This window comes from Apteryx rowi, unplaced genomic scaffold, assembly GCF_003343035.1.
Source record: "Apteryx rowi isolate R43461 unplaced genomic scaffold, aptRow1 scaffold_952, whole genome shotgun sequence".
Taxonomy (NCBI): Eukaryota; Metazoa; Chordata; class Aves; order Apterygiformes; family Apterygidae; genus Apteryx; species Apteryx rowi.
The window spans coordinates 129602-152186 of NW_020451263.1; the positions used below are offsets into that span (position 1 = coordinate 129602).

General features: G+C 43.6%; 1 protein-coding gene across 5 annotated transcripts in view; it reads left to right on the forward strand.

Moving 5' to 3' along the window:
* STIM1 (stromal interaction molecule 1) overlaps positions 1–22585 on the forward strand; it is a 110660-nt gene that overhangs the window by 60057 nt on the left and 28018 nt on the right. For all 5 annotated transcript variants that reach the window (XM_026092271.1, XM_026092275.1, XM_026092273.1 and 2 more), the window contains 3 exons: positions 1275–1386; positions 2557–2672; positions 18789–18966. In XM_026092271.1, coding sequence (XP_025948056.1) covers positions 1275–1386; positions 2557–2672; positions 18789–18966 — 406 coding nt within the window. The remainder of the gene's footprint in view (positions 1–1274; positions 1387–2556; positions 2673–18788; positions 18967–22585) is intronic.

Here is a 22585-nt window from a genome sequence, read left to right on the forward strand (position 1 = left end):
TCGAGCGTAGAGCTCTCTTTAAATCATTGGAGATTGAGTAAACTCCACAAGAACTCAATCCATGCTACACAGACAGAAGTAGATAAATCAGAGCACAGCAGACAAATCCTATGTCCTCAGAAAAAATTTGCTGCCTGATTTTCTTTGTCTTCCCGTGGTCACTGTATGTGGCAAAACTAAGTGGCAAAGGCACAAGCTTCATTCCCCAAAGCTCCACCGGCTGTGATTTTGGAGCTTTATGGATCATCTAAGTGTCAAAGGTGAACTCCCTCAAGTCAAGGCACCTAGATTTGCCATTAATGTCTTTGAACGTTGCGAAACTCCGCAAAATGTTGAGGCAATTATGGGGATAAGTTCCCCTGGTTCCCCTCTGGCTGCTGTACCCTTTCTCAGGCTATTTACAGCCATTTTCTTAGAGCGTTTCTGCATGTGCTTTTTTATTTTTGTCAAAAGACTCGTGTTCAAAAGGTCTGGAGGAGTTAGTGAGGCTTTCAGAGCATGTAGTCAGATACGTTAACTGAAGTTGCTAGTTCTGTGGTTTAGGCATGTGGGGGGATGACTGTACTTTGTTGGGAGTAATGAGGTAAAAGCAATATCATGAGGATGAGAGAAAATGAGTAATAGAACAGAAAATAGGAAAAAATAGAGAAAGGTGATTGTACTTATCATCTGAGAATACGTTGGGTCTTGTCTCTTCGGAGGATCTCAGCCTCAGGCTGTTCTTATGACGTGATAAGCAGCTGCCTATGACTCCAGAGCCAGAAGAGGTAGTGAAGCTTTGCCAGTAACTGTCTTAGGCTGCTGTTTATCCGATGGCCTCATTGCATGTTTTCCTTTGTGAGCTGTAAGCACAGTGTCAAATCAATCGCCTTGAAAAGTTTATTGTCAGAGGCTGCTGTTGGGAAAGCACCAGCCCTTATGCGCTATACGTTGTTGTCTGTTTATGGTAAACCCGTAGCAGACCATCGCGTGTATAGAACAGACTAGCAAAACTAATCACACGAGGCGACCAGGTAGGGGCTGAGAACCTGTAAGTATTCCAGTAGGGTTATTTCTTCTATAATACTCTGCAAGATTAAATGCCCTCCCAGTTTCGTTCCTTACTTAATAGGAATGTGTCCGTTTAAACTCTGCAGGTATTTTTTCTTTGCTAAAGGTGACAGGAGGAGGTATATCTGGTGAAGCTACTAGTTATGCTCGTACTGCTGGCTTGACGATTTTAGTTGCTTGGTAAAAATATTAAGCTGCTTGCTTGTTTTCTACCTCTCCTACAGTGTATAATTGGACAGTTGACGAGGTGGTTCAGTGGCTCATTACCTACGTAGAGCTGCCACAGTACGAAGAGACCTTCAGAAAGTTGCAGCTGAGTGGACATGCCATGCCCAGGTCAGTGCTCACTGCATTGTCTTGTATTCCTCCGGGACGTATGCCAGAGAGGAAAACAGGTTTTAGGTGGCTCATAACATCATGTGAAGTTCGTCTGTGCGCACAGAGCCAAGTACAATACGTGTTGCGCTGCAGTTATGTTCTGAGGATTTGGCTTTGCACTGCACCCTTCTCTGCAGGGACCGACTTAGCCATAAGTGAAAGTGTATCTGTTGTGGGCGAAAGGAGAYGTTGCAGTCTGAACTGTGTGATGGTAAATCTGGCCCTTGCTGGTTGGTATCCTAGACTTCATCCGACTGACTGTCTGTGCCTGAAGCTACATACTGAGAGCTAAAACCTTGAACTGGAACAAAACAGTTCTAGGTTGCAGCCTGGCTCTGCCATGGGCTTCCTTTGTAGCCTCAGTGAAGTCATTGGATTTCTCTGTCATTGTTCATCATCCTTAACAACGGGATAATCTCTGTTTTATTGGTCGCATCTAAGTAGAGTTTAAGTTCCTTGTTAAGGATTACTTTTGTTATGTGTTTCTACAGTACTTAGCACTGATATATGTTGATCTTGATTCAAGCTCCTCAAAGCTCTAGCAAACAAGAATTTTAAGCCTTGCATTCCTTGAGTAAAACTTGCTTTTTAGTTAGTTGACTTAAACTTATAACAGACTTTAAAGGAACTCAGTGCAGTTTTTTGGGGGTCAAGGTTATTCTCACTGAGAAGGGGCCTATAAACTGACTGCAGAGGAGGGATTAAACAGGGAGTAAAATAAGGTGTTTGGGGCAGTGCATGGTATGTCCAGTTTTTCTTCCATATGAGAAATATATTCTTGTGGTCTGTGAAATAAGATGTCAAAGGCAAGCAGTACAGATTTGATTAAAAAAAAAAAAAGATGGGCCGGTAGAACACTAAAATGATCAGTTTTGTTAGAAAGTTAGAAAGTGACATAGGTTGTCAGGATTAATTTAATAAAAATGGCCTTGCTTTTTCTTCTTGATCTCCAATTAAAGCCAAAGACACTGCTTTTTGCTCAGAGGCAATGTTTTTTGAGGAATTTCTTGTGTCTTGATACCCTAATCGGGCAGCGTTCTGGTCTTCCTCCTGTAGTTCTCATGTTACTAGTTTTTGGTCGGTTTTTATTCCAGATTGACGTGACCACGTATGCTTCTTCTTTTACAGGTTAGCAGTCAACAACGCTACCATGATGGGAACTGTTCTGAAAATGACAGATCGAAGCCACAGACAGAAGCTGCAGCTGAAAGCCCTGGACACTGTGCTCTTTGGACCTCCTCTCCGTAAGTAACGCTGCAAACTTGACTGGTTATTAAGGAAGGGGAAATGTATCCGCTCAGTATTGAACAGCAAAGATCTATCTAGGTGAACCAAACTTTACCCGGCTTAAGGTCACCTAGGTAAATTGTCACTGGTATAATTAGCATAAAACAAAAACAGGTTGCCTCCGGACTGACAGTAGCTCTGTAGCCCTGGGAGGCATCCTGCCATGCAGTGCTGTGTTCCTGCCTCTCATGGGCCTCCTGCAGGAATGGGAATTCATTACGGTGCTGGGTGCTCTTGCGTCGGTAGCTTAAACCTTTCTATTAACTGGAGCGTCGACCACGTTGCAGAGCGCTGAGGTTTGCAGCAGTCCCTGGAACGATCTGCGCAGAGCGGAGCTACCCTGTATCCTCACACGGAAACTGCTCTCAGGTTGGATCAGCCCTCTGCCAGGGACACAGGCTGCAGATTGCCCTCATCATCGGAGTGAGTGGAATAGCAGTGTAGATTAGATGAGAAGGCATCTGAGGATGAATGAGGGACTGAGTTCTTTTTGATGCTGATTATAGGCGTCTGTTGACATGGTCTGGAAGCCCTGTGATCTCTATCTCAGTGCTGTTTAGGGTGTTCCTTCTGCATTCCTTCTGTCTGGCTCATGTCTCCTGTCTTTTTATTAAATGTTCCTTCTGGGGTGTCTCCCACTTATTCATGTTTTTCTCATTAGCTTTTGATGCTTTTGGGAGGTGAACAGAAACCTTGCTTGACGGGGGCCTGTTTTGCCGGATATCATGCAAACGTGATGGCTTTTTAGTGCGGATTGTATTGCCTGTACTTGTTTTGAGCCCTCTTACATAGTCCTTCCCATTTAAACTGTCTTGGGTCCACTGTGCGAGAAACTTAAAATGAACACAAGGGGCTGCTTTCTCAGCACAGGGCAGTACAGTGGTCTGAATGCAGCTTTGGGCTCGGGAATTCCTGCATCTTCCATGATTGCTGACAGCTGGAAGTGTGCACCATTGAAAATACCGTTTTATGCTTCCTCTGTTCTTTATATGCTTTCCATAAGCATCTGCTACTCTCCACTGTTAGGATACCGGATAGGATGTGCTTTTACTTTGCACAGTGTGGATATTCTTACAATCTTATAGAGAAGCTGGGTGTTTTTTTTTTTTTTGCTTTTGTCCAGCCTTCCCTATCCGGCTGCCAGGGCTGCCCGACTTTTGACCAGTCGGAAGCGATGCGGAGCTTCCGTTACTCTCTCAGTTATTACTTTCTTGGTTTTTTTTTAAGTTCAAATGTTAGTGCAGTCAATTCCTGTTTTCGGTCTGTGTCCAGATTCATCAGAAAGGTGTGGTGATGCAAGTACCGGTAGAACTGGCTGCTCCGAGTGTACCAAGTGAAAGCACTTCATGAGGCTTGAAAAAGATATGAGCTGGCTTAATTAACAGTCTAAGTTACATAATAACCATTTTGGCTTCCAGTCATTAAAAACTAGGTATTCCTTCTGATACAGTTCTGCTTTTATTATTTCCTTTCGGCCTGCGCTGCACGGTCTTTGAGATATTCCACTTCGTCACGTGGCTGTAATACGAACTTCTGATCATACAGGATTAAAGGATGCCAAAAACGGTGCTGATTGCTTTGATTCCGACCAGTCCGCGTGTGTTACGGATCTTGTCATCGGTGTATGTATCGGGGTATGTGAATACAGGAAACGCGCTTTAAATTTTAGCTGAAATAGAATACTTTTGAGAAGGTCATTTGTGTTATTTGCTCACTAATTGAACGTATTCGTCTCCAGTTTATACTGAAGTTTATGGCAAGAAGCTGTTTATCTAAAACGAATTCCCTAAGGAACGGATTGCAAACCAGCTGGGTTTTCCATGCCACTGGCAGTCGGCAGTGTTTCGGCAAGCGCTGGGTCACCTTTTACGTTGCAGAAGCAGTGGTTGCTCAGTGGTGGATTTAGCGGTTTCAGATACGTTCCTCTTACACTGCTTTTTAGTCGGTCAGTTGAAGGTGGCTTCCTGCCATCTTTGCTGCTGAGCGAGCCAAGCTCCCAGCGGAGGCCTGTGGCTCACAGACGCTCTCTTGAAGGTGCTTTTATACCTGCCAGGATTAGGGATATAGAAGCGCTCGAGGCATTTAAAAACAAAAAAATCGGTCTGGATCGGACCAGTGTAGCTGCTTACCTCAGATTTATAAAACCAGAGCCGTCTCATTGCGGGTGGGGATTACAGCGCAAGTAGCAACGTGTTATTTCTCCTTATCTCCTTATCCTTATGGGAAACGTTTCCGTCTTGAAGCTGGAAAGCTCGTTCTCTGATGACTCTTGCAATTTGTTGCAGAGGCTTCGGCAAGCGTCGCGTAGCGGACTGGGGCAGCCGGCCGCTCTGCCGCCCGCTGAGCGGGCTCCTGCAGTTCCCAAGAAGATGGAATTTCTGTGCCAGGCTCTAGACGTGTGATTTCCTTCTTCAATCAGATCTTTTCGCTTTCAGGGTTACAGTTCTGTGAATTAATCCAAGTGCCAAAGAGGGAGGTAAAATCATCATCTAAGCGGGATGGAGTGATTGATTGCTCTGTGTTCCTTTGTTGTCTTGGCTTGGGCTTAAAAAATCATCTGTGAAAAGTGAATTTATATTTTCATTATTTATAACTAAAGTAGCAGACGCTCAGCTGTACACCTTCCAGGCACCACTGAGCTATCGTTTCGGGTTGAAACACCGGCCGAATGCTGCCTACGGAGCTCCCGAGGCCAGTGACTTCTCCTGGTCGCCCCTCCAAAGGCTGATCAAGCGAGACCTCTGTGTGGCCGGCGAGATTTCGGGAGATGTTTTTTGTAGTTCCCCTTCCCAGAACGGAAGTCTGCTGTGCTTAATTCAGTTTAAACAGTTGCGCGCAACTTAACTTAGCAATTTGCTAAGTCAGTCTCGGATGTCTCTTAACTCCCTCTCCATAATTACTGTGAGCTGCCAGGAGGAGCAGAATCCGGGCGAAGTCCCGGCCCCAGGAGGAGCGCTGCACCCGCTGACCGCAGCTCCTAAGGCAGAAGAAATGGGAATAATGCCCGAGGCAAACACCGCGGCCTGAGATCCCTGACTGCTGTTTTGACACTGCGTGCTGGTTCCTCCAGTCCCGAACTGGTAATGCCAATTCCAGCATTTTGCTCTGGCAGCAGTGCGAGATTGAGGTTTCTTTGCTGTTCTCCTCGTCCTTCTGATTTTTGCTGGGGGTCATTAGTTGTCATCATTAGTATTATGCCTTTAGTTATTGAATATCTGTGTTCGCATTAACAGAAGCACGGGGATTGGTTGCCCACACCTCTACAAGGACACATTTGCTGAGCAGGATGCGGCACCTGCTAGAGGGTTGCGGAACGAACCGACCTTTTTTGGCTTTTCATTAAGTGTTTATTATTCCCCCCATCTGGGGTGGATGAAGCCATGTTTCCTTTGGTACAACTGCTAATATAGTGGATTTGTTTCCCTTCGTAATAATTAAAAGTATATTTGACAAGCCATTTGAGACCTGTTGGAACATTATTTGTTTAAAGCAATAGCATTTCTTAACCAAATATCAGATTAATTTATCGCTGTGAGATTTACTATCCACTTTAAATATTTACAGTTAACTGAATTGTGTTTAGATTACCTGCCCCTAGATAGAAAAGCAGCTTTGTCCCGCGGAGAGACTTCATAAATGACTTCTCTGCTTACAGATCCGTTGGCTTTATTGTATAGTTTAGTCCGTTCAGGTGACGGAAGCACCTGTTAAATAAGCTGTGGCTTCATGTGCTGTTTCAGAGACAGTAACTGTAAAACTAAAAACCCAACGAGTGCGGTGATAGAGAAGTTTGGTTGGAGTTAGGATACCCTATTGGCCTTGAAAGTCAACACATTTATAAAAGACGAGAGGTTCTTTGCGTGGCAGAATGATCTCATGGGCCTCCTGCTGAACGGAAACCGGCGTTCGAGCGCTCCGGAAGGGACTGAGACTCGATGGGGACGAAGAGAGAAATTGCAGGTGCCATCAAGGAAATTTTAAAAAGCTGTTGGCTTGGTTTGGGTTTTTTAAGAAGGGAGGCTTGCTTACGTTTTCTTTGATGCTCTCTTACTTAGAGCAGCTGCTGATGGGCGGCCTGAGAGGGAACTGAGCCCTATCCCAGCCTGTGCCGAGGTTTATCCTCTTCCCTTGGTTACGCRGGAGAACGTCTGCCCCCAACGCGGAAGGCCACCTCGCTGCTCCGATTCATTCACATGGGGAAATTCAGAAATTACCCATTCCTATGTGTCGGGTATTTTTTCTGATATTTCAACTTCAAACCAAGCAGTGTGGAGTTTATGGCCTATGTCAGTTTTCTTTTGTTATCAGTGCTTATGTAAATTGCTGTAAAATTGCTAATTTACTGATAATCCAACCCGTTTTTCGTGAAACTTTTTGTTTAAAAACTGAGGCTTCGAGTTTGCCTCTTGCACGGTGCGACTCTTTCGCTGGAGGAGCTCGAGGTCGCCGCTACGTTTTTGCTGTCGTGAACCTTTTACCTTGCTCCTGTAAARCACAGGGCGGCAGCGTGCCGCAAAGCCGAGATGCAACGCGGTCGTCTTTCAGCGCGCTGGGGAACGACCGGCGTCTTGGGCAAAACTGTGCCCTTTCTTCCCTCTTCCCCCCCGAAAAAAGGAAATAATAGAGAAAATAAAGAAATAATAGAGAAAGGGGTTTTCCTCAGTGTGTGCCGCTTCCTCCTGCGTTTTTGTAGCTCTGGTGCGTCTTCGGTTCGGTCTCGCAGCGGCACTTGCACTCGGGGCTCTGCGACGGGGGCAGCGCGGACCCCAGCCCCGCGTAAAGCCGCTGGCGCACACCCAGGGATGTGCCGGGCTTCGTGGATGAGGGAGAAACGTTGTGTGATTTTAAGCTACGACAACCTGGAAGCAAGCGGTCTGAGCTTAGCTGCCCAAAAAATCCGCTGGGCGCTTGCTGCAGCTGGCTTCTGCCGCAGCGCGGGGGGTTAAAGAGCTAAAATAACGGAGAGTTCGGGTGCAACGAGTTAAAAGGAAGCGAGAAAACAGAGTGAAAGGTGATCTCGTTGCGTTGCCGTGGCGATGCAACACCGCGAAGGGTCACCGTGACAACCCTCTCCTGTAGATGCGTTTTGGAGGAGCGCGGGGATGAAGTACCGATCTGACCTGGTGACGGATGCCCGTCTTGACGCAGGTCTCCGGAAAACGCTTACGCCAGCTGGGCAGCGAGCAGAACGCTTCCCCGTCCGTCCGAGCGCTGAGCGCTCGCTTGGGCGCTCGCGGCTGCCTGCGTGAAGAACGAGCCTCGAATAATTACTGCCCAATTAGCCGGTTTCCGCTAGCTCTTTTGTGGATGACCTGTGGTAGAGCAAGTCGCTTCACTCCGGGGTAATTAATGCCTTTCAGGGTAGAGTAATTAGGCAAATGGTGAGTAAAGCAAGAACAGACAGTCTGGCACAGAATAACTTTTCTGGAATAGCTATTCTTAAACGGTATTTTTGTCAGCTTTCCTATATTGGCAAACTCTTAAGCGGTCTGCAGAATTATCGCCTCTTTTCTATACGGGTTGGCTTGTAGTGTTTACGTGACGCTCGGGATAGCGTGTGGATGTGCCGCGTGCAATTTCGATCCAACTGAGTGCAGTTCTGGCATCTAGAGCGTTTGACGGCGCCACACGAGTGGTAGTTCCTACATACTGAACATTAAAAGATAATCTTGTGATTCAGATACGTAAGACTGAGAGCTGGAAGCCGGGGAGTGTGCGCTGTGTGGGCCACAGGCTCACACTTTTGGCTGTAGGTGTATTACTTCTCTACGACTCCATTCCCCAATCTGTGAAGGAGACGCAGTAATTGGGATTTTGACTGAATCTTTTGAAGTTGTGTTGACACTTGGAAGGAAGTAGAAATATTAATTGAGCCCGGGAAACATTGCATCAAATTTTAAATGGTTGTTTCATGGCAGTGTCAATGTGTAAAATGACTGATGCAAAGATAACTCCAGCATTGCACACTCCTCTGCATCTTTGCAGTCATCTGATCCTGCACTTCACCGGCAGTTCTTCTTCCAGTTATGGTTCCATTAACCTCTGATAGAACCCGCTAAGCTTTTTACTTAAACGTGATTTAAACTGTGTTGAAACTTGAATTTAATAATTCATTTGCCAAATTCTGTGCACGTATGCAAATTCTATTAGTACTACCAGGAATTGGAGGGGGGGATGACATTGTGTTATGCACAATGAAATGATAAATATTCCTGAAAGTGGCCTAATGAAAGGCCTTTCAGAAGAAAAACAAAAAACAAAAAAACGCTCATTTGCTATAGTGGCTAATGAATATGCTTTATGGCTGTTCATTTGTGAATAGGTAATAGTTCCGAGAGCTACATTTGTGGAAAAATTATGGGTAGTTTGTGGCAAATACTGATTTTTGTGAATTTTAGTACAGAATGTAACAGTGATACTTTTCTCTTGTCTTTCTCCTTCCCTTCTTCATCTTCCTAAAGTCCGTTTGGAAAGTGCAGAACGCTCTTCATCCTGCAGCCGATCTGGTCTGCAAGATTGCGTGCTCAGTACTGCAGGCTGAATCTGAAATATCGCCAGAGCTTTCACAGAGTAGGAAAGCATGCAGCCCATAGGTAAAACAATAAGTTTCTGATTATCTGAAGATTATTTCAGATTATTTATTTACCATTCTGTGAATCACTTAGTTAAAGGTAATGGCAAAGGTTTATTTTAGAGATACTAGCCCTGGCAGACTAGATACTGCTGGCAGGTGATGGAAAGAGGGAAATCCCATGTTTAAAGCAGCCAAATGACGTGCATGATCTGGGGACCCTTCCTCTTTCGTGGCTGCAGAGGAGACCTGCAGAGAAAAGCCAGCTTCACTAAAGTTAACCTCTGTTACCCATACTCTTCTTCCCAGGATCGAAGACTTTAATTCTTCTGGTGAATCTGCAGTCTCATAAAGTTATAGAAAGCAAAAAGGCTAAGTTTACATCTAAGCTGAGTTTTCCTTATTATTCCCTTATTCGCTCGTCCTTAGAGAAAGCTGCTGAGCAGTGAGGAGGTTTGTTAAGTGCTTGTGTAGTTTAGCTGAGGACTCCTGGTACTGGAAGGAGTAAGTAGGACGTGAGTCAGCGCGAGGTGGGTCTAGCAGGCGTTTTGCTGGGCAACTCCTAATGCTCCAAGCTAAGGCAAGTTTATACTGCGTGACGAAGGCGGCAGTTGTGCCGGCAGGTTAGTGGGCAAACAGGCAATGAGAACGGTGAAGGAAAGCTTTAATAATTGTGCGGGGGTGGAAAATGGATTTCCTGAACGAGTCAGCCTAGCAGTTTTTTGAAAACGTTTAAAAAAAATAAAATAAAAAAAGGGATTAGAAATTGCATATGTGCAGAAACTTGCCGGAATCTACTTCTGGAAGAGGATGTTGTGATTATCCATCCGGAATGGGAAGCGGGACCAGTATTAATCCTGTTTATTTCTTTAGTGTTGAACTTCCAAGTGAATGTGTTCAAAGAATGATTAAACGCTTCTGTGGTGCAGTAGATGATGGATTATATTATCTTCTTAGGTAACAGAAAGGGAGAAGGCGCTTGGATGGTCTGCTCGCCATTCCCAGGGAGTCAGTCCTCTGTCCCCTCTGGGATGCCCCTTTTTTTAATGTTGGAGAGAGCACCCCGCGTGCCCCGCTGCAGGACCAAGTCAAGCCACGCGCGGTGTGGTCACCACAACAGGCTTCTCGTCCCGCTTCGTTGCGTAGGTCAGGGGCAGGGCTGCTTGACAGCTACCCCCAAACAGCCCCRATCAGGTGGTTTGCTTTACTTTATATTCTTTTTTTTTTTYCCCCCMAGTTCCCAAATAAACAGCCTGCCCCCAGTTTACTCTTTYCCCATTGGCCCCAGTTTTGCTGATTCTACACACTTATTCRGTAATTTTGGCTGTGGTCRGTGATCCCGATAAGCCAACACCCCCCTTTCACATCTTTYGGCATTCCTCATCCGGGGCACTTCCGTATACTCCCCTTTCACCCTCTGTAGCATCCAGTAATTTCTCCCGTTACTGTCTTACGGGCTGGGTGGCCAAGCACGTCTCCCTTCCGCTGTCYGCAACGGCCGGCAGCTGCTCATGTTGTTCCCCTGTTAATTTAACCTGGGGTGCRGGCTGGCCCTCTGCCTGCACGCCTCACTCAGCACACGCTGATAAATATGCGTTAAAGTATTCCTAAAACAGTTCAGGCTGGAAGGAACCTCTCGGGGGTGTATAGTCCAACCCCCTCCTCAAAGCGTGTTTATTTTCACGGCTAAGCGGGTTGATCAGGGCTYTGTCCAGCTGCGTTTTGGAAAATCTCCAAGGATGGCAACCTCGTTCAGTGCTTAGCCACCATCGCTGCGATTTTTTTGTTCCTTGCCTGATCAGGATTTCCTTTGCTGCGGCTTGTGGTCTTTGCCTCTTGTGTTTTCCCCATGCACCTTGGAGAAGTCCGCTTCTGTCTTCTCTCTGTCTTCCTGCACTGCCACTACTTGGCCAGCTGGCTTCTAGCCTCTGCTCTTGAAGGGGTTATTCAATTCCAGGAACAGTTCCTATTGGGAAAAAAATACCGTTAACTTACAGAAAAAAWTGTTCTTTGGAATTGGCTGAAGCAGACACGGTCATCTGATGGGCTTGAGGTGAGCAGACACCAAGGTAAGAAAGCTCTGAGTTTGGCACGTGGCGGTTCATCGTACGTGTTAGATTGGTTACCTCTCCTGCCATACCGGTTTCTTGAGTCAAACARCTTTTAATATAGCTGTAAGGAAATAAGACTCGGCGTTTGATGAGGCTGTTGAGGTGTAGGCTTTGGATTCTGTATGACCTGCAAGCGTTGTTTTCAGTGTTACATAGGAAAAAGTCCTTATTCTGTTGTTGGAGCTACTTGAACWTGAACAACTTGCTTGTTGGAGCAACTGAAGCAACTTGTCTCATTTGAGAAAAGATCRGGGGCAGATTACAAGACAGTGCCGAACTATTTCATCTGCTTTTGAGAAAAAAATCTACCTCCTGGAAAAATTAGCTTTTACCAGTGTCTGAAAGACACTGAATTTGTGGGAGAGCAGATCTKGAGCAAGAACCTTATTTTCCTTCCTTCTTACATTTATGTATCTATACGATGGATATAGTATTTCTGTTGCAGTAGTGCAACCAACCTCTTCATCCCCCACAGGAGCACAGGGAGAGGATCCGTTCGGGTCCCCCCGGAGCCGAGCGGTTCTTTCTTTGCGCTGCTTCCTTACACGAACGCTATTAATCCTGTAATCAAGTGTTGGGCGCTGAGAAAAGCCGTAGCTGGGATATGTGGCCGCTTACTGACTAAACACTGCATGTGACAGATGGCGCGGATTATTGTTCAGCAACAGATTATGTCAACTGTAGAAAATCCCTGCGGTAAAATTCTCAAGATAAACCTCTTTTGTTCTATTTAGCCACATAAAAGTCGCACAGTTCTTCATAAGCTGTATCAATATTGCTGAACCGTGATTTTTTTATCTAACCAGTTTCTGCTGAAATGCCATTCATCTTTTCCTGACGTAAAGGAGGTGATTATTCCTTCGTGTCAAGCACGCCAGGTTAAATTGAGAGGGGTAAAGAGGAAAGGAAAGCAGCACGAATGTCTCTCTGTGCACGGCAAGTGTCCTCCGTTCTCAGGAGGTGACGCCCTGGGCTTGCCGTGGAAGCAGAGTTGCTGCTTTGCAAGGGAAAATACTGAGTCTATTCCAGCTGGAGGTTTCAGTCGGAAATACGTGAGAAACGGTGAAGTAGGATGTGATTTAAACTGCGAGGCTGCAGCACGCAGGAGTCCCTTGGTTTTCTCATAATTCTCCCGTGTAGCGTCTCTCTTCARTACTGCTCTCTGAGCAGAGGAATAAGAAGATGTGCTGCATCATCCAAGACTTAGGTGAACGTCATGTTGACTGAAATCTGTTTATCAGATATAGTGGAGGAGAGTCTATATCCTGATTCAGCAGTCTTCATGCTTTCTTGGTAAATACTCTGAATGTTTCTGATTCCTCCTCTGTCTTTGCCCATTGAGAGCACTACTTCCTTCCCTGCCTGGGACAGCAGAGGCAAAAACAGCAAGTTATGTGCTACCCTTTGGGTACAGTGCAGCCTTCTGTCTTGCTCCTAAACTGGAGCTATAAAAAGAAGTTGACCTCATTGAAGATTTAATTTTTGTGTCATATTCATGTTTTTTTTCCCTTTGTTCTTCAGACAGCCTATCTTCTCGAGATAACTTTGGTTTTTACATACAGAATGTCCATTATGTAGCATCAGTATATTTCTGCAAACCTAGGAGACAGTATTTCTTTACATCTGTTTCTTGTTCTGGCTTATGCATATTCCTCGTTTCTGGCTTTTTATCAACTAGAATAATTCCTACCAGCCACAGATGTCAACAGCCCATTTGTGTAGCTCCAGAAATCATTTTTCAGCTAGTGAGGATGACCCCATCAGACTAGTGCACTTCCAGTCTAATTGCGCTTGCGGAAGAAAGAGAGCTACAGAGAAACCCAAGGTAAACTGTGACTACTGGGAGGAAAAAGTCATAGCGTACACTGCGACACTGCAACCAGCGTCAAACTGGCACTTTGACACAATAAAAGTCACTAAAAGTAGTAGATGCCACTGGTAATTAAGTCTATTTAATGCATCTTTTATGATGCAGTTGCAGGAGTCAGAGCGTATGCATCTGTCATCTGCTCCTAGTGGGAAAATCTGCTTAAATAGCTTCGTCTTTTTTCCAGTTATGGCAAATGTCAGCGGTTCTTTGCTTAAAAAAACAAAACAAAAATGCAAACCGAAGACCTAATACAAGGGTTTTTCCCAATAGCAGGTTGAATGCCCTTACTGTTGTTACACAGCTAGTTTTCTCTCTCTCCCTAAYGAATCTAGCTGTATGTCGTCATCTTGGCCTTTCACTCGTGTTTCAGACTGCACAGACCGGAGCTAATCTGGAATTCGGTCTTCTAAGACTTCACTGTATTTTCTACTTTCGTTCTTTAGAGATGAAGTTCTCTTTTCTTGGCTTCAAGCCTTTTGTGAGCCTTCACTGTGCTTGAATATCTTGCAGGTTTCCCAGCTGATGCTGCCATTCATGCTGCTCGGCCTACTCATTGATTTGATATATGATTTACTTTGCTGTCTTTTGCAGGCTTGTGTATGTCTTGTCCAATTTATATGTGCCCACATAGTATGTGACGATACATCTTTTAGATTGAGCTGCACGTGCCTTTATGCAATGCTTCATCTGAGGCTTTCAACTGTGAATGCTTAATTTTGGCCTAACCCTTTTTGTGTGTGCATATCTTTGTATTTTTCTTAATTGTCTCAGAATTTTCTGTCTATGGTTTGTAACYGAATTGTTGGTGAATCCCTGTATCAGTTATATGAAAGGCTATTAAAGAAAAAAGGAAAAGAAATGTTGATCTAGCCTATCTTCTTTGTTTGACAGAGATATTCTTATAGTCCTCTCTGTTACTCTTTCTTTGCTAGGGAATCCCCCGTGATATAGAAGAACGTAAAAACATACCTATTTCCAGGCAAACCCCTCCAAATACTGAATAGTATCAAATACATCTCTCTTTTTCTCCCGATTAAAGCTAGTCACCATCCTCCGTTTCCACGTTTTCCACTTCATCAGTTTGTCATGTTTTGTGTACCTGGAGTAGAGTGGGTGTTTTTTATTATTATTTTCCTCTTTCATCATCTGTAATTTATGGATCTTGTGTCTTGAACCAAAGTAGAGATTCACTGTGAGTCATTTGGGGGTGAGTTAAAGCAAATGKCTTGTGTATCTGTACTTGATTTCACTAAGGCATGAAGAGATTTTAAGTGGAATAAAATTTTTCCTGCCTCAACTGTGAAAGTCCTCATCCCTCCAAATGACAGAAGTAGAAGTTTTCTGTCTTTTTCTTAAACATTAGATGAAGAGACCTAACACCAATTATTTCTCAACAGCCAACAAGATATTTTTAGATACTCTTGTGAGACAAAATCTCAGTTTCTCTCTCAAATTTACCTGATTCTTGAGTTTCCTGAGGAAAAGAGAAGGGATTCTTATGCCTTTCTATGTATCCTTCATATTTTACATCTTGGATCCCTCAAAATAACTATAAAGACCACAAATGCTGTCTTTGTGGAGTAAGATACATGTTCTGGGTTATAAATTAATGTATTAATCTGTTGTTGGGGAACAGAGTGGTTGTATCTGTTAGTCCTTTCTGCTTGAAAGATCCATTGTGTCTTGTATGTGGTTCTTCCACTTTTCACTGCCTATGGGGGTATTTTCCTGTTGTACACTATACCCAGTAAATACTTCAAATGTGATCTTTTAGAGCCTCGACTGTCACTGTAATACGATACAACCAGATTTCAGATGAAAAGATTTATGACCAAATGAAAAAAGCTGGTTAGAATATTCTTCTCTTGCATTGTGCAAAGTTGATGCTTAGACCTAAGCATTACAAAAAGCATATATCTTAATGTATTGGCAAAACCCTTCAACGCTCTGTCATTTTGAGGGGAGAAGCATTGTTTGCTTTTCAAAAGCCATATTGTTAATTGTTTTTTAATGTAGCAAAGATGAACTTGAGGCCCTGGGGGGCTCTTCGATCTACATGGAAATGCTGGGGAAGGTGGTGACGTCACTTCAAATGAAGTCGAAATTTCTTATTGTTAGAGATCCGTTTCAAATTTAGTATGGTCGACAACTTTTGAAAGTCTCTAAAACTTCAAGATGGAAAGGCTTTTTGGAGAAACGGCGTGCAGTGAGAGCCCCACAGCCGTCTTCCTGCTCCTCCTCTGTTCATGAGAAAGCAGACAGTGTACAAGTCTAGGGCGTGTCATCACTGAAAACAGAAAGCTGAAGGATTTGCCTAAGATGGAGTCGGCTTCACAAGAGCATACAGGAAATTGTCTGGCAAGTATAGCATTGTAGCAGTTCTCGTAAATGTTCTTGAGTCCACTGACAGTGTCCAAAAATGAGAGGTGTTAAAAATTTACAGCCCAGATGGGATTTTATGCATAATCCACTGACGTAATCTCATCTGAGATCTTTACTTAAACTCATAGAAAGAAAGGGATCAAAATAGAAATGCAAATTAAAATCTTTCGACTTGGAATTTGCTCGACTTTGCAACGGCCACTCCAAACGCTGTGCTAATTCTGCCTCCCTGATCAGACTGCAGTGGGAGTTGACGTCTGTACTTTCTGCACAGAGACTGTGTTGCCGTCTTGCAGTGTTTAACACATGCACATAAATCAAGGAGTAGATAAAAGAGCTGGAAACAGAAGACAGAAGTGCTGGCTCCTGCCATCGCTGCTAGACAATAGCTTCTCCAGTGGGAAAGTTTGCTTCACCTTCTGCGTAAAAGATGAAAGATGCCTGGGCATTTGTTTGGGGGGAGAGAAAGGAGGAGATCCGGTCCCTGAACAGGTTGACCTTGGACAACTTCATTCACTTGTGTACTTCAGTTTACTCAGCTGTAGAATGCATGTAATATTTGTTTGCCTTCCTGCGGTTACAGCATTTCATGTGTCTTAAAGTATTTTAAAAGTCCTAGATGAAAAAGGATGTATAAGATAAAATCCTTTTGTCAACTTTAGAATATCTGGTTATTCGCTTTCCCACATCTCTTACCCCAAATCATTTTGGAAAATGACACCATACGGTTACAGTCCATTTTAAACTCTCATGATCAATGTGACTTCCTAGTATCAAATTATTCCTACCTGCAGTGCAAGAAAGAAACTATGCTTATTTGATAAAGCTGACTGTTACGAAAAAGTAATTAATTACAGTACGTCCTGCTGGTACTTGCTGGGCTACAGCGAGCCAATTTGCCCTACAGCAGAACAGGTCTTACTGTAAGAGTCTCACGGTGAGTACACACCTGAATAAAGCATTTTGTCTGCGGAAGGCAGTGCTGCTTTGGGTGCAGCTCATCTTGTGAATGCTGCGTTGAGGTTGCCGTCACGCTAGATGCAGGACAAAAGAGGGAGCGTTGCACAAATTCAGAGGAAAAATACTGTTTCTGACTCCTTTTAGAAAACTCGTGAGATTGCATTGCAAAACTTACTTGATAATTCCTCTAAGAAAGAGTCTTTCCTTGGCTGTAGCCTGCTGGCAGCTCTCTGGCTCCTTGTCGCAGTAATTTCTGATTCTAGAAATCATCTGGCTGCTCCAAGTACCTTGAAACTGCTCTGCATTCCCATCTTCTCTTGGCGGGGGCGGGAAGATTGCATATCCTTCTTTGATTTAAAAAATTCCTGCTTTTTTAGGTGAGGCAAAGAGCGTTTTTGGTCGTTTTTGTTTTGGGGGGGTTTGTTTGTTTGTTTGTTTTGATTCTTCTTCAGCTGCCAGCCTAAATTGTTCCCTGGGTCTTACTCGCCCCAGTCTTCTCTCGGGGAGCTGGCTTGAGTGGGATGGTTGGTGGCTCATGTAATCACTCGTCCACCTGCTCATGCTTCAGCCTCTGCATTCGTACGAAGCCTGCTGTTAAGGCCTCTTTGACTTAAGTGACTTTTAAGCGAGCTTCTTCTCTATGCTGAGAAGCTGCGTTGGACCACCGGTGTTTGTAATCTTGGGTGTAGCGGTTAAGGAAGCCCTGCATTGCTGTTAATTGCACGCCTTCCACTGATGCCTGTAAACCTTGCTATGAAATGACATGCCTAGGGTAAAAAACATTGGTACTGGTTACAAAAAAAAAAAAGAAATAGTGATTTGAGAAGTGCAAATAACATGCAAGATTCATCTCAGGCAGGTGTGATCACGGCGTAGCTCAGAATCCGTACCAGTAACATGTCAGGTAGGGTGTGCATTCCCGAGGAGGAACCGTGCTGAWCTGATGTCACCGTTGGCTGTTTTTGTAGGCAAGAAGCAATGCTTGGGGCTTAGGCCCTGATCACGCATGCTGTTGTGGCATCAGGCTTGTCCCATCCAACTCATCGTTGCTCAAGTGGAAAGCGTGGGGTTTCTGTGGACTGTGCAGATTTGTTCTAACTGGGATAGACGCTGAATGTTTATTTACAGCTAGCTTTAACAAGCTATTCTCTTCCATTTTTAGCTTTCTTGGGACATACTTGTTTGAACTTTTGCTATGTAGTAAACAGATGGTTGGGGCAAAATTGAAACAAAGTCTTGGTTAAACTTTAAGGGATTTCTCTCTGTTAACTCTTTTTAGAACGTTTATAAAATCATACACCAAAAGCAAGGTCTGATCTTAAATGGCTGCTCGTAGCATCTTGTTCACATGCACAATATAGACTGACCCCAGTTTGAACGCTGGAAAAGAGTTCATTACAATCTGCTATTAGTTAAATGCTTTTAATGCTTTGTACTACTTTTGGTTGACTTCCACATGAAGTCAAAGGCATGGCCATAGGAACTTTCCTRGTGAGTTATGTAGAGCTTTCCCACATCTCTCATGTGGGAATAAAAAAATCGTGAAAGCTGTTTTTGTTTTTTGTTCAGCACTTAAAAAAAAACCCCACTTAATTACTTTCATTCTCTCCCATGCATCCACATTTTTTAAAGTAACTGTATGTATTGCTAAGTGTTGAAAAGGGAGTTTTCAACATGAAGTTGTAATTCTGATGGAAAGGTTTGCAACCTGTCCTAAAAAYGGTTTGACCCTTGATTTGCCTGATCTCTCTGATCATGGTCAGATTTCCTCAACAGAAGTTATGTTCTTCTAAGCTGTTATATCTCTGTACTGAATGTTACCTGTATYGTCCTAACAGAACACAGCTGTTCTGGGGGTTCATATGTAGAGTTTCTCATATACTGTGTATCTCGAGCTATTATATTGCCAGACAAGYTATATCTGCAAAGATTTTGAGTTTTGTATTTCTTTTAGACGTTTGTTTTATTTTCCCCTGTTCAAATTGAATAAATGTTGTCAAGTTTCTTTTATTAACAAATATTGATGTAGCTCTTTTCCATTTGTTGTAAAACATGGGTCATAATTCTTCCTAATACTCTCTTCAATTTCCACTTCTAGCTGTGGTACAGGAGAAAAATCGCAGCGTTAATCATCGTGTTTCCCTTTTTGAATTAAATAGTGTCTCTGACTCTCTTCCAGTGACTCGTCATAACCACCTCAAAGACTTCATGCTGGTGGTGTCAATTGTCATTGGAGTGGGTGGTTGCTGGTTTGCCTATATCCAGAATCGCTATTCAAAGGAGCACATGAAGAAGATGATGAAAGACCTTGAGGGGCTTCACAGAGCTGAACAGTCTCTCCATGACCTTCAAGAAAGGTAAGTTTTAGGTGTCTATCCAAGCTGAGTATGCAACTGTTGATGTCTCCTGAGAGGTTATTTTTCATACAGATTTCAAGAAAGAAGGGTTTCTTCCCAGCTGTCATGCTCCATGTGTAGCAGTCAGCTTCTGGTGGTGTGTACCATAGTCATCACCTTCCTGAGCAGTCGTAGCAAACCTGCTAACCAGTCCTGATAGCTTGAATGGGTGCATGGCTTATGAAGGAGTTCGGTTAAGTTTACAAATTGACCCGCGCATGCTCACTTTACCTGCTTTTCGGAGGTGATGTCCTAGTCCTTTGTACCTGAGGTGTGCCACGTGAAACTCCCTCGCGTTGTTAGATTCCTGAAACTTGCTGGCAATAAGGCCCCTTCAGCAAAGTGACAACATCTGCCACTAGCGTTTCCCTCGCTGAGATGGACTTGAGTAACATACGCAGTACGGTGGGATCGAGCATGGCTTTCCATGCTTGCTCAGAGATGGTTAACATGCAGTTTCTTTTCCTTTCTGCATTGTTTTTATGTCTTTTTGTTTGTTTGTTTACTTAGTTCTCATTCTGCTCTGATTTTCATTACTGGTTCTAAGAAATTGGTTTTGAACTTCTGGCAGAACTTCACTCAGTTTTGCTGTCTTTGACATGTGAGAGCTCTTTTCTCCCTCATATTCCAACTGGAGCTTCTGTGCTTTAAGAATTAAAGCATTTAATTGAGCAAAACTGGCTTGAATGCTCCTTCTGTGTTTGACAGTGGCTTGCTACTCTTCATTTTGAGTGTTTTGTCTTATTTCAAATCTGAACTTCCTATTTATTTACCACAATTATATAGTAGCAGTGAAATGAACAGTAGTTTCTACTYCTAGTCCAACTGATATTGAAAGTGTATCAGGATTCTTTTTTTAAAAAATTATGGTGTAAATCTGCACCTAGAGGGGGAAAAAAAAAAGAGCCTTTTAAAAGAATGTGAAGTAATCCAGCTCACTTGGAATTCATCATCCGGGCGGATCAGGTTGTTTCACTCTATCTTTTAACAGGGAAGAAACACATACAGTAGAAGCAACTCAGCAGAGGAATTACCCACCCCCTCTTGAATTCTTCTCTGAAGCATATGTGAAAGCCAGTGCTTCCCTGCCCTCACAGTGATACCTAAAGCCAGGAGTGTTTGCTAGAAAGAATTAAAAAAGAAATAATTTTTGAATATTAAACATGAATAGCTAAAATCCGGGCACCTGTTTGCTGCAGAGATCTTTCATTTGTTCTGTTAGGCAAAATATTGTAGCCTCGGTATCAGAAATGATTGCAGTGGTTCCAGTGAAGTTACTCACATGAGAAAAGGCTGCAAAAACAGGCCCTCTATGTGCACAGGGTTTTTCTAGAAAAGAAATGACATCCAGTACTGCTAATGGCAGCCCAGTCATTTTCTTTTGGCAATGAGATTTTTTTTTTTTWARRGKWRRWTTWRSMARTAAYAGAGCATTATAGACTTGGGCTCTAACTGTTTTCATTTATTTTAAATGCAATTTTCAAGGATAGAGTTTAATTTGGCTGCCATAAAAGTTGACGGCTGCATTCCCAGCGWCTTCACTGAAAGCAGAGCTCGGCCCCAGTTATTCGTGTCGGCTACTCACGGGCAGCACAGCGAGATGCCTGTACAGATGCCAAGATCTTAAGAATGTAAATCTGCGGTGAAGATTTTTGCAAACAGCTCAGTCTTTGGAAGCTGTACCGCATACACACGAGGCTGCAGCCTGCTTTCTTACCTGTTTGCCTGTAACAGCCTTCAAAGAGTTGTCCAACTCATGAGCGTTGTTTGAAAGCCTTTTTCTGCCTAGAAGCTCTTTGAGTGTGATCACATCAGTTAGTGTCTATGTGGAAAGAAGTAGGTAAGAGTGTACCAAGTTGATGGTGCCAAGCTCAGCATGTTCCCATATTCGTGATACAGATATATGACCTGCTTTCTTTTTGACGTAAAGTTAGGAAAAAACTACCTTTCCCATAAGCCTACCAAGGAGCAAGCTCTAATAAGCAGGTCACTTCACAAAGCTTTGCGTAGTATTACATTACATGTTGGAAATAGCCCAAAGAAAAAGATTTTTCTACAGCCAGAAAGACACAAGAATTCCTTCTCGAACCTCTGTCTCCTGAAGTCGTTATTCTGGAACACCGGAATTGAGTCCAGAATTTGAAGGAACTGCTGAGTTCAGTTCAAGAACAGTTTATTCCAGAGGCCCCAAGCCTGTTGCTGTGATTCCGCAGCGTAGGAAATGACCTTGGGATCTGTTGCTGAGGACAGAACAACATAAACAAGTGGATGTGCCTGGGAAGTTAGCTAATGCTGTAAAGCCAGATAAGAAGAAACACAAAACCACGTAGACTAGGCGTAGCTTGAGTCTTAAGACAGAGCAACTTAGGCTGTTTCTGCAGAGTGCAGACTGGGAGGATTGTCCTCTGCAGAGGACACTGAACGGGGCTTCCAGAAGTGGCAGGTGAATTCCTGGCTCCCTGTAGGGCCTCTTGGCCCAAGGTTGGTCTAATTCTTCTCTAAACAGGGGAAATACGCCTTCACTTCTTCATCCTTGCCTCCCTGTAAGGTTCAGCTGTACTGCTCAGCAGCTGTGGGAATAGCAGAAACTATGGATAAAAGCCTTCTTACGGACTTGTGTAGAAGTCATTCTCTAGTTCAGCTCTGAAACTTCTTTTCTGGAAGCTTCTTTCTAGAACATGAGGTAACCTCCTTTTATATCTCATTAAAATTCAGTGCCGAACAGCTCTCCAGAAGAAAGCATTTRATGCCTTTCCCAGTTGCCTACCAACTGCTAGCAATGCTAACAGCTTTGATGAGGTCTTGAAGATCTGAGAAAGAAAGATTGATTTAGAAATCCATTTCTAGTTCAGCTTCAAAATACTTTTTGAGAACATTCTTCAGTAGTGACTCTTTGCAGTCAATTAAATGACCCATCAAAATAAAAAAAAAGTTGATSTCTTTGTGCGTCCTACTGATAAAGCGTGTTGACGATCCGTTCCTGAATTGTGAAGCCTCCGGATGGACCTTGATTCCTTGCCCTTAATACAAGTGCAGCTCTGAGGGCACTTTGTCATGCTCAGTGGAGCTCACAGCAGGAAAAACCAGCATACCGAAAGCACCTGGGTGTGAATGAGAATACACAGATAAAATGTGCTTTTGTCTCGAACCAACCTATGAAAATATGGGCTGTGCTATCGGGGAAAAAATGGTAGTAAGGGGAAATACAATATTATGGTGCCCTTGAAAATAACCTTAAGGATAAAATTCCTTCTCTCTTCTGGTAACGCATGCATCATAATATAGGGGAATTTCCCCTTTAAACAGAGGTATTTTGGTGCTTTGGGATTCTTTGCAGCCCTAGTATGGAAGAGCTGTAGCAATGATGCACAGGGCAGAGAGCGTGGGTTTATCTAAAAACTTGGAATGTCTTGGCAWGGTTCTTTTTAAATTGGGAACGAAAACATTTGAGTTTCTCAACAGAGCTGTAAATTGAAAATAAACTCTTTTCCAAGAACAGAGCCAACATCATGGCTGACGCGAGTCCAGCCCATCCAGATTTGTTTTAAATTGCCATCTGTATGCCAAAAATTATCTGAAT